The following is a 12,588-nucleotide window of genomic DNA, read 5'->3' as shown; positions in this document are numbered from 1 at the left end:
ACATCTTTAAGAAACTTATAATAGAAAAACAAATTTCAGCATGTATATGTTTTATTTACAAAAGATTTAACTTGTATCATAAAACTGAAAAAATTAACTTTTTCACATTCTCACATCATTTTTCAAAAACTTTGACAACAAAAGTCAATAAAGAATTCTCTCAATACAGTAAACAAATCAATTACCTGACTGCAATAAATTGTGTCAAATACCAATCCAGGGTGATATTACCATGAATTTTGACCCTGATGTAAATTATTACCAATTTTGAACTAAAACCTTGATCCTTCCATTTTTCAAGAACAGCTGAAAAAAGCTTCCAACATTTGTACGATCCGAATGTGATATTTCATAAAACCGACGTTACAACCCCTTCATCAAAGAAGGCGCCAGTCCAGACATAGTCCATCTTCTGTACAACAGTCCCCAGCTGGCATCGTCAGTACTTCACAGATTTGTATACACTGGGTTCCTCCCTCACCTGCCTCACTGGGCAGAGATGTGGAGTAATAGTAATAGTCACATGCTTAACCATCCCGTTAGTCGTCCCTTACGACAAGCATCAGTTGCTGAAGGCAAATCCTTACCCCATCTTCATGGGATGTAGGTAGCATGTATGAAGCTTACCCGTGGTGGATTAAAGCAGTATGTAGATGAAGGCACATGCTGCACAACACAACACAACACAATAATAGCTGTTTCTGGTAGGAGCACCAGATGGTTCCTTCTATAATGAACCTGGCTTAAAATGAGAAACTATACCACAAAATGGCAGAATGTATTCCCAGGTGAGGAACATAGCGTATACAAACCCATAAAGTATTGACAATGATCTGCTAGGTGATGCAAGTTCCATGCTTCCGTTGATGTCAACACAATCTCTCCAACACACACGTCCACATTCTCTCAATGTCACTGAAGTCCACAGTGCTTCTCACTGTCCTGTGAGCGGAGTATCATCGCTGCTTGTTCTGAGCTGCCTCTTTGCGCGCTGCATCCTGCAGCAGCTGTGTGTCACACTCGTCCGCAGGCAGCTGAACATATCGCACAACAGATCCTCGAATGAAGCATGTCTTCACTGACAACTGAAAGGGAACATTAGAGGAATTAACTCGTGGATCAAACTGACCATCAGCAGCAGCCTCTTACCGAGGGGGCAAATGCAGTAGTGTTTATTTAATGTTAGCATTGACAACTTGAAAGAATTCTTGCCAGTAACCCACCCACAACATACAGTCTGGAGGGAGTGACCATGTTGTTAAATGCTGTAATTTGACCATGAATACACTTATGACAAACTATTGCAAGACTTCCAAAATCAGGGTACACTAAGATATATATCATTTTGTACCCAGGATACATTTCGATGGTAAAGTAAACAGTGTCTCTTCTCAGCAGTGAAACCTGCCTAGTCATAGAATAAATATACAGCATATTTTATCTCCATTATATCATAATAAATACCGTGGAACTATTCACCATCATGAATTTCTCTTGCTCTTGAGCTTGAATTTGACAACCAATCAAAATAGCTCTTCTGAATGAGCGTTTGTCATTCATCCACATTCAAAACAGTGGCCCCATATGAGTGAGTGCATCATATATTTAAAAATAAGTTAATATTGTCTTCCATGAACTTTTAACTGGAATAGATGTTTTCTTAATTTATTAGACAAGGAGAGTGAAAGCATTATGCTGCAAGAGGCTCACAGTCATATTAGAGATGGATGTCATGTACTGGTGGTGTCACTGCTAGTTTCAATCAGGAAAGACTGATTGGACAGCTATTTATAACCACTATGTCATTCTAACCAGACTGCAAAGCTATGATGGCAAAAGGGTCCAGGATATGCTTTCTATACATGAATATGATACTATGGTTGGTTGGTTTTACGCCGCACTCAGCAATATTCCAGCTACATGACGGCGGTCTAAATAATCGAATCTGGACCAGACACTCCAGTGATTAATATAATGAGCATCGATCCACACAATTGGGATCGATGACATGCATCAACCAAGTCAGCGAGCCTGACCACCCGATCCCGTTAGTTGCCTTTTATGACAAGCATAGTCACCTTTTACAGCAAGCATGGGTTGCTATATGATACTATGAACACTGGAAGTACGCTAGCCAGTAGGACATAGTTTCCTCCTACTGGGGGGCTCACCATGTGTGGGTACTTGTCAGGATCCGTGATGCTGATATCTGTCAACTTGATATTGAGAAACTGGTCCACAGAATGTAAGGTGCCACAAATACTGAAATAAACACATGAAGAACATACACATATCGTCTATCACACACAAGAGCAACATTCCTAATTAACGCTAGTCCGCTCGCCCCAACTAAATGGTGCTGAGGACAAGTAAATATCCAATGATGGTAGTCTTTATTGACTAGTAGCATTTGAGTGACATACTTCTGAACCAGGTCTTAAGACTTCAATTTTTCTACATTGTGGAACTGAACAAAACTTAACAGAAAATGTAAACATGGTAAACATTTTGGTCTTGTTCAAACAGGACTACCTGCAAAGTCTGAGGAATTGTGAATAAAGGTTTCCAAATCATCTGGACTAGTTTCAAAAAAGTTGAATTTCTAAGGCTGTAGTGAAAATCTGAAAGCACTGGCTGTATTCTCACAATATCAAGTAATGTAAACTGGTAGGCCAAAATAACCATGGACTAGAGTCCATCCAACTCATGGTGTAGTCAGTGACACAAGCATTCAGTCTATGATGACTAAATTTGTGCCAGACCAAGTGTTTCATAAAAGGTAGGATAATGCTGTTGAAGAATATTACAAGTAACCTACGTTCAGTGATAAGGGTTAACCCTAACCCAGCGGTAGAAACTAACAGTTTTAGTTCACTAGCCTTTATAATGATTACACATAGCAAAACCCTTAAAAACGGCCAAATTCTACTAGTCCTTGTCATACCTTAACCATTGGACAGTTGGACAAGGACCAATTTCTAATGCTGCTAACCCTGAGTGTGGCTACCATGATTACAATTACTACAGACCTATTGTGTAAGGTAAAACATTCTAATTTACAACACAGTGACATTGGTGTCTATCTCTGTATTGTTCTTATCAAAATGGAATATGATAATTATCATTTGAAACAGGAAATAGGTACTCCCAGTCGTGAATCATACAAGTACTGTTTCATACACATATAAGGGAGTTAACACATGCTTCAAGTTGTAACTATAACAAACCACTGTATCTGACCTAGTGAGTGAGTTGGGTTTAACGCCACTTTGAACAGTAATGAATATATATCACGGCGTGTGTCTTGACATGAGAGGAAGGACGAGATGCAGACATTTACCACTTTGGTGAAACCCATGAGCACAGGTAAGGAGCTGACAAAACCTAAAAACACAATCAGGACGAACCAAGATTCAATCAAGTGATCATCAGATTCTGGCAAACCCAAGGGACACAATCTGACACAGCAAATTACGGCACCTCAGATGACTGGGCCACTCATGGCCCCAAATGCATCTGAACAAAAGTACCTACCTCAAGTCATTCTTTAACTCTACCACCACATCTTTCCCAACAAGGGACTTGAAAAAGGAATAGAATAGCTGAAAGGACAAAATATTGAAACATATATCAGTGACAAAAACAGATGCACAGAGAAGCTCTTCTAACAATCTGAGCCAATACTTTAATGTAAGTTAGTAGGGTTATCTCCCTTTGGTTGTCTGAATATTACAATGACATGTGAATATGAGTGAGTGAGTATGGTTTTACGCCGTTTTTAGCAATATTCCAGCAATATCACGGCAGGGGACACCAGAAATGGGCTTCACACATTGTACCATGTCGGAAATCAAACCCGGGTCTTTGGCGTGACAAGCGAACGCTTTAACCATAAGGCTACCCGACTGCCCCATGTGAATATAAATGAAGTGTTTTCATCACATTTGTGGGAAGTCAGACATTGACTGAATAGTGCATTTTACTCAGCATGCTTATCTTCCTTGCTTCACAGCCTTTCTCTGCCCTTCAAACCAACCTATCAAAGATTGTTGTTTGTTGTTTAACAACACACTCAGTAATGTTCCAGCTATATAGCAGCGATCTGTAAATAATCAAGACTGGACCAGACAATCCAGTGATTGACATCATGAGCATTGATCTATGCAATTGGGATATGATGACATACATCAACCAAGTCGGCAAGCCTGACCACCCGATCCTGTTAGTCACCTCTTACAACAAGCATAGTCACCTATTACAGCACATGCAGCAAGCATGGGTTGCAGAAGACCCATTCTAACCCGGATAATCACGAGTAACCTGCCAAAGTACCATGGTTAACTACAGTAAAATTTGTGGATGGATGTAAAATTAGTAACTAAACACCTATACAGTGGGAACCTTTTATGTCAAGTGAATGAATTGGTTTATCACAAATTTGGGTTGTATTTCAGTTTTATTGCACACTGTTACAATAAAGGGGGGAAGGTTATAGACGGAGAGTGCAAAGTGCAATGTGTTGCCAGTTATTAGGGCTGGGACGATACCCCACTTGTGCAATCCAATACGTATCACAATACTTCTATGTGCCCTTATCTGTGGTGCGTAAGCCATCTTTTTCATAGACAGGGTGGCCAAATACCTGGCACACTTACGATTTGTCAATGTCACTGTCAGAGTCAAATATGGCACAATGGATGAAAATATTGATGAAAAAATATGTTTTCACTACTCATTTTCATTAGAAATTAGTGTTTGGTGCAACATTTATTAAAGGATACATTTAAGGTAAGAATCAATACTTAGTGTGCGATTTCGATTGATACTTGTATTGAGATGTAAAATATTGCAATCAACTGGAGCATCAGTCAGTGTATGGTCCAACTACTACAAAGCTATAGACAGGAAGTGCAATGTGTTGCAGGTTATAGACGATTATCATGTGAATCATGTTGAGAAACAAAGATGAAGGATCATTCTCACTAAATCGGGGCAAATTGGAATACAACTGGATAATCAGCAGATCATGCCAGTTACAAAAGGGATGCAACTTGACAAGAAAACTGCAGTCTGGCCTCATGCCAATAAAGCATAGACGATGTGGCCAATATGTTGACTCCCTTAAAATCAAAACTAAGACGAGATACACGACACAGTTCCAGAAAACAATGCAAGGCCCCACCATTGAGTGATTTTATGTCCCTTCTGACATTTATTTAGCATTTCTTTTCTGTCATAAATATATCAATGAAACAATGCGATACAATATGCAAGAGTTGAAAAGGTTATGTCACTAAGATCATAATAAAGCCTATTGAACCCTTACTTCAAGATATAGTGGGTTCGTCACGTTTACGATCGGGTAACGAACTTACAAGCACCTGCTACAAAATCAACGCTAACGGAACTATTTCATGATGTCGCCTAAATTAGTTCTGAACACATGATGAACAACCATACTTTGCAGTCATGCACTGAAGTGAAATATTCAAAAGGACGAAAATATCCCGTTGCGATTGTATTTGTGACAATCTATCACGAACTCAAATTACCATGCTGAATATGCCGCTTCTATGAAGTCTCGTAGAGGCGAGATTTGTCTTAAAAGATAAAGATAAAGACCCCCAGAAAACCTTATACTTAAGTATTACGATAAACCATGTCGTGACTATTTACTTTTTTAAGTGTGCTTTTAGTAGTAAAGGCACAAATCGTCCTTTATTACTTGTCAACAAACAAATATGGACAGGTCACGTGACAAGTGAAACGAGATTTCGTCTGCCATTTTCCCAAACAGAAGAGCTAAGTCATACTTTGAAAATGCTGAGGATGGATCCTGCAATTGTCCAGGGTTATCCCGAAGGAGGAGAAATGTATCAGTACGGGAATCCAAAGCAGGCTCATTTCAACCCATACACATTTAACGGAGGGTAAGCAGGAATTTGGACACTTACACTTGGTTGTAACAGGCTACAAACAAGACGTGAACAGTGTTGAATGATGATGATGGATAGGCTTCGATGTAGCATGTAGCCTATTCTCAACATTTGATCGAGGCACATACTAACTGTATGAGTTCCAATAGCAAATCCTTAACAAAGCAGTAAAATTGTGCAGCAAACGTTTGTTGAACATGGATAATGTTCTAGATCTAATAGTTGTAGTAGTAGTACTGACTAGGGGGTTATAGCGAAAACGGCACCTCAGCAAAACGTCACCGGGCGAAAACGGCACCGATTGGCGAAAACGCCACCTCGACTCAAGCGAAAACGGCTACTATTGCCTGGCGAAAACGGCACCTTATTTTTTTTTTTTACCTTGGTCAAAAAAGTGCTATTAAACTTATATGGTAACTTGCAAACACCAATATAATTGTGAGATGCTAAAACAAGTTTACATTAGCCTCTACTCCAACTATAATCCAACTTAGCTTATACACAACACAACTTATTGTGAAAACATGACATGCTTTGAAGAAAAATAATAGAAATTAAACTCACGTCGTCTTTACAAACACAAATAATTGTGAAATTGTGAAATAAAACAAGTAAGAAATTAGACCCCTACTCTTATTTACTCGCCGACTGATTGGGAGGCGCAGTTAACTTAAAGGGCAAGTTCACACGGAAATGAACCTATATTTCTTGTACTTTTTCCACATTAAAAGTGTTAACCTAGAAGTGTCATAGACAAAAATATAAAAATATCACAATTAATCAACATAATTTTCGCATTAAAGCTATTTATATTTTTCACATTTACCAAGTGTTCTATTTCCATAACAAAAACACCATGGCTTATGCCCCTTGCAATATGACGTCATTGGTGCCAATTGATAAACATTATGACGTCATCATGCTTTGTTAGAGCCGCTTCACGTGGTGTAGGTACAGTTGTGTGATTCTTGCGTCTCAGATGCCAGCTAGCATAGTGTTATGCTGAGTCACCACTGCGCCGGAGTGTGTCGTAGGCCATGTTGTTTTACCGCAAACTGGTACTTGATATCTTTTGCGTTGAGAATAGACAGGGACCCAGTTGAATTGGCACCAATTACGTCATAATCTAAGGGGGATAACTCAGGCCTGTTTAGCTCGAAAAACGAAGGCCTCATAACGGCTTATCATTTTCACACTATTGTGAGCTTCCTACTTTCACTGTGAAAAAATGAGTGTATATTTTCAAACACAGATACTAACTAATTCTAAAATTGCGTTTTGTTTAGAAAAAGAAAGAAAGTAACTTTTGCGTGTACACTTCCCCTTTAATGTGAAAACACTATGTGCTTTGAAGTGTTAAGTACCTCAGAGACCATATAGTCTCTGAGTACCTTTACTCAATTTAAACTGAAACTGTATTTAAGAGGCCTAACATGGTGCTGCCAGATCACAATTATTTACAATATATATTACCATAAAAATCGTTCTTATCATTATTAAAAATAGAGGTGCCGTTTTCACCCGACACATAGTAGCCGTTTTCGCCAAATGCGGTGCCGTTTTCGCCAGAGAAATCGGTGACGTTTTGCTGAGGTGCCGTTTTAGCCTGCACCCCTGACTAGGCCTATGTTATGATTTGATTGTATCCCAGATTCACCGTGATTATGATGATTATCATCATTTGTATACCAGCACCTTGGGACATGGTTGGGTGTGTCACCTGACACTGAGTGGTTAGTGTATATTTGACCAACATCACTTTGAACTCCCCTTTCACATTGAGCTGGGGGGCACGGGTGGCCCAGTCGTCTGAGGCGCCGTGATTCACTGTGCAGAGTTGCGTCCCTTGGGCACGCCAGAAACCTATGATTGTGGGTTCGAATCCCGGTTCGCCCCGATTATGTTTCTAGGTTTGTCAGCACCATACCCATGCTTGTTGGTTTCACCGAAGTGGTAAACGTCTGAGACCTGCATCACATCAGGCTTTCCTCCAACATTAAGCTGACACGCCGTGATATAACTGGAATACTGTTAAAAGCAGCGTTAAACCCAACTCACTCACATTGAGCTGCCATGCCATAATATGACAAATATTCACTCAATCATCTGTAAGTGTAATGACAAACATATTTCATGCTGTGTTGTCTTTCAGCACTGTTCTGGCAATAGCGGGAGAGGATTTTTCAGTGGTTGCATCTGATACTAGGCTGAGTGAAGGATTCTCCATTCACTCCAGAGAGATGCCCAAGACCTATCAGATGTAAGTATTCCATTACCAATAGTTATTGTATTCAGGCAGAACGTTTGTCTTTCAATAATATTTATCTTTCATTTTTATTTTTGGTAAAGGAATATGAAAATATATGATTAGCAACAGTAATATAATTATACAGAAAAGTGATTTGTCCCAAATAAAGGAGCTAAGTCATGTTGTTAATAAATATTATTGTCATATGACACCTTTTGAGTATACCAGGTATATCTTTTGGGTCATTGCTTTTGCAACCACTGGTATCTCTGGCCATGACTTGATATTTACAGATTGCACTGATGTAATGTTACACATCATTCACTCAATAACACACTTTGGACCATGAGAATCTGATTGATAGTAAAATCCTGCAATATCATTCAGTTCCATTGTTTGAAGTGAAGATATGTCTATGAAAGAAGATGAAATAATGTTCTATTTTAGTCTATTGATAGATTTTGCACTGTTCGTAATGGAACATGAAATGGAATCATTTCTTCTTGAAAACTAACTGTAAAATGGACAGATGAACTGTACAAAAATATTTACTTTAGAAATAACAACATATAATAAATTTTTCAGGACCGATAACACGGTTTTGGGTGCCTGTGGTTTCCATGGTGATGTATTGACACTTACTAAAGTTCTCAAGGCAAGATTAAAGGTAAGTTCATTCCTATGACAATATCATAAATATCTAAAGAGTAAGTTTAGTATATATACCAAGGACATTTTAAGTGATGCTTTGTAGACTACTAGACTGAGAGTAGTCATTTGAATCCTTTCAATATATTTCAGAACAGTTCTGTAAAACTGTCCACAGCTTTGTAGTTCTGGTGGACCACATTGCATTCATACGTGGTAATACTTCTTTTCCAGTGGTCTAGCACTATATAATACCTGTGAAGATCCGGTTAAAGTGTGTCTTCAGCAACCCATGCTTGCCGTAAAAGGCAACTATGCTTGTCATAAGAGGCAGCAGGATCGGGTGGTCAGGTTTGTTGACTTGGCTGATACGTGTCGTATCACAACTGCATAGATCGATTCTCATGATGTCTCCCACTGGATTGTCTGCTCCAGACTCCATTATTTTCAGATCACCATCATATATCTGGAATATTGCTGAGTGCTGCGCTTAAAATCAAACAAACAAAAGCACCATAAAACCGGCATTAGTCCAGACACGCATGGCATGCACATAGCTAGATGAGTGCAGTAATCTTGAACGTGACGTTAAACCTCATTTCATCTCACCTGTTTTGCTATCCTGAACTGTTTTCTTCAGATCTATGACCATGATCACCACAAGAAGATGACGACATCCGCTATAGCAGCTATGCTGTCAACAATGTTGTACTACAGACGATTCTTTCCATACTATGTTTACAACATAATCGGAGGTCTTGACGACGAAGGTAGAACATGTTTGTCAAATAAGATCTTACCATGCTAAGGCAGTGTGCTTATTTATTTTTAGGTTTACAAATTGCAAGGCAAAAGCCGCAATTTTGACAGATCTACAAAAATCAAACAAGTAACTGGTAATCATTGAATTAATAATTGATCAAATGCATTGTATACAATGTACATACATACTACTAAGAAGAAGGGCAAGAACACCACATTCTTTCATATTACTATAGTTATTTTAATTTTGGCTTTTTAATGGAAATTGATGAACAAAATATATGTATACCCTAAATTATACAACATATGGCGTTATGTATCTGTAAGCTGGCAATTAGCACAATGTCAATTTTGCCTCCTGCATCCTGGCATATGGACAAAGAAATCAGTAAAGTTAAACATGCTAAAAGGAAATTAACTTGGCCAACTAAGTTTATTGAATATTTGTAATTTTGTAGAATATGTTCAATAGGGAAAGCTACCATGATGTACATTCAGAGGTAAATTGCACTCTGGTTGTGTTGCAGGTAAAGGGTGTGTGTACAGTTTTGACCCAGTGGGCTCCTATGAGAGAGAAGCATACAGAGCTGGGGGGTCAGCCAGTGCCATGCTGCAGCCCCTCCTGGACAACCAGGTGAGTCAGGGACACACACGGAAGTATAGTTTGTTGTCCTTCCATGTCACAGTCATCAATATATGGATCTGTAAATACTCATACCGGGCCTGACAAACCTGTGGTCCCCATCGGTAGAAAGAATATGTGATATAATGATTGTCTCTGTAATTGGAAAAGTTGGGAAATTACCCATCCTGAAATTAGGTTATTATTATGAAGTGGAGCAATGACATGGCTTGTTTTCTGGCACCTTGGATCACCTTGATTATGATCATTTGCTTGTATCATTGCTGATACTGTGGTAATCATCTACAGCCTGCATGGCATTAGGATTTCCTCTCATTTAACTGTCATGCCGTGGTATGAGAGAAATAGTGTTTAAAAAAGCAGTGTCAGATTGACTGAATAAATGTTTTATGGCGATTTGCCTTACAGGTTTATGATTGCTCTGGTTTTCGCATGCTCTTGGGTTTGCTTGAGTAACAAGGGTGGAGTTACCTCCCTTCCTCTGTGTAACTATGTGACACCAGTTACAAAGATTCAGTTGCCGCAGCTAACAGTTGTACATGTCTGTACCAAAAGCTTTTGAAACTACTAGCCCTTACATGGCCCCTAGCAACCTTTTCAGTAGAATTTAGTGTTATTTTATGGACTGCTATCAGCTGAAGTAACTAGACTGAACAGAGGTTTACAAGACTCCGGCTTCAGGCTAGTGACTAAAGTCGCAGACTGAAATAGTGCAGACACCATCAAAGTACTAAATTGTTTTATATAATGTTAATCATTTCAGATCGGCTTCAAGAACCAAGAGGGTGTAACCAAGGTTCCCCTCACACAAGAGAAGTGTGTAGCTCTCGTAAAAGACGTCTTTATCTCTGCCGCTGAGAGGGACATCTACACAGGGGACGGCATCGTCATCAACGTCATCACCAAGGACGGCGTGAGGGTGGAGAAATTCCCACTACGGAGAGACTAAACAATCAAGATCATTTTCATTTAACATCACTGCGACATGTAGACCCAAATATCAAGTGCTGTTCCATTTCTCATGTATATGTGATGTGCTTCTACATTACTGTAAATACCATGAAAATATGATTAAACTTCATATCTCATTTGTCTTGTCTGATTATTATTCAATAATTGGATAGCATATTGGTAAAAGTGTTGCTTATCTCACAGATATCATTGGGTAGCATGGTGGTTAAATCATCACTTGTCACGCAAACATAATTGGTAGCATAATGGTAAAAGCATCACATGTCACACAAACATCATTGGGTAGCATATTGGTAAAAGCATCACTTGTCACACAAACATCATTGGTAGCATATGGTAAAAGCGTCGCTTGTCACAAGAACATTGGGTACCTTATGTTCTAAAAGCATCACTTGTCACACGAACACCATTTGGCAGCATTGTGGTAAAAGCGTTGCTTGTCACACGAACATTGCGTAGCATAGTAGTAAAAGCATCACTTTTAACACCAACACCATTTGGCAGCATTGTGGTGAAAGAGTTACTGTTTTTTAATTCTAAGACAAGGTTGAGATTTTTATTTCATTTTTCGCAGGCAAGTTTTCGTTGTCCTATGTCCGACTTCCTGACATTTCCACCCCTGTGATTTTGGTTGTTAATGAAGACGTCATAAAGGAAGGGGGATATATTATGTGTATTCTTTTTAGTCCCGAGAAACGTTTTTGGTCACTGATGTGAAGGGTCGTGTCATCCTCAAAATATCGTGACCTGTAAAAAGGTTTAATTCCCTCACCCAAGAAGCATTAACTGCAGATCACTGTATATCATAAGACAGGTCCAAGAATAGGTAAGAGTGACCTATGAATAAGGTCATAAGATCCTTCCAAGTATTTTACCATTTTCAAACAGCTTGTTCTGTAAATTTCAAAGACGTGCATGCTGTAGTTCTTTTATTTGACTACGTTTGTATGAAGAGTTGTGACAGTCTTGTATGAGCGAGCCAATCAGAGCTTTCTAAGATTCAGAAATTTCGAGTTTTAACCAAAAACCCACTCAGTATTTCTTCAAAGAAACCTACGTATATCCAGCAGAAATGACGGGTGTATGTCGTATGGATCGTTGCTTGCAACAGAAATAACTGGATTTTTTGGCCGACACTCGATTATTTAGTGGCCGTTAATAGTCATATGGCTGGAATATTGTTGAGTGCAGAGTCAAACAAGGTACAACAAACAAAGCAACTGGAATTCTCAACCATTACTGCTTATAATAAAGTAGCTGGAGGTATAGGTCATTTTCTTTTTAGATCCCACTACATATCTTTGATATATTTTAACTGGAAGTGGACATAACATTTTTATAACATAACTAGAGTTATACGACTTTCTGAGTCGGAGACG

General features: G+C 38.9%; 2 protein-coding genes across 3 annotated transcripts; one reads left to right on the top strand and one right to left on the bottom strand.

Moving 5' to 3' along the window:
- Positions 1-307: 307 nt before the first annotated feature.
- Positions 308-6,044, bottom strand: LOC124142483 (U6 snRNA-associated Sm-like protein LSm2). 2 transcript variants are annotated; one of them, XM_046510973.2, is made up of 4 exons: positions 5,955-6,044; positions 3,535-3,602; positions 2,172-2,262; positions 308-1,085 (listed from the first exon to the last, which is right to left on the bottom strand). In XM_046510973.2, exons 1-4 carry the CDS (start codon positions 6,027-6,029, stop codon positions 957-959), a joined length of 363 nt encoding a protein of 120 aa, XP_046366929.2. In that variant the 5' UTR covers positions 6,030-6,044; the 3' UTR covers positions 308-956. The 2 variants fall into 2 exon arrangements, with proteins under 2 accessions (XP_046366929.2, XP_046366930.1); XM_046510974.2 differs by lacking the exon at positions 5,955-6,044 and adding an exon at positions 5,553-5,661.
- LOC124142482 (proteasome subunit beta type-1-B-like) lies at positions 5,762-11,327 on the top strand. Its single transcript, XM_046510972.2, has 6 exons — positions 5,762-5,930; positions 8,089-8,196; positions 8,770-8,851; positions 9,473-9,602; positions 10,122-10,228; positions 11,001-11,327. Exons 1-6 carry the CDS (start codon positions 5,821-5,823, stop codon positions 11,184-11,186), a joined length of 723 nt encoding a protein of 240 aa, XP_046366928.2. The 5' UTR covers positions 5,762-5,820; the 3' UTR covers positions 11,187-11,327.
- Positions 11,328-12,588: the final 1,261 nt, after the last annotated feature.

Source organism: Haliotis rufescens, unplaced genomic scaffold (genome assembly GCF_023055435.1).
Source record: "Haliotis rufescens isolate VD_foot unplaced genomic scaffold, xgHalRufe1.0.p SCAF_8, whole genome shotgun sequence".
NCBI classification, from domain to species: Eukaryota; Metazoa; Mollusca; class Gastropoda; order Lepetellida; family Haliotidae; genus Haliotis; species Haliotis rufescens.
The sequence above is the reverse complement of the archived record's forward strand: the minus strand, read 5'-3'. Positions and strand labels throughout refer to the sequence as shown.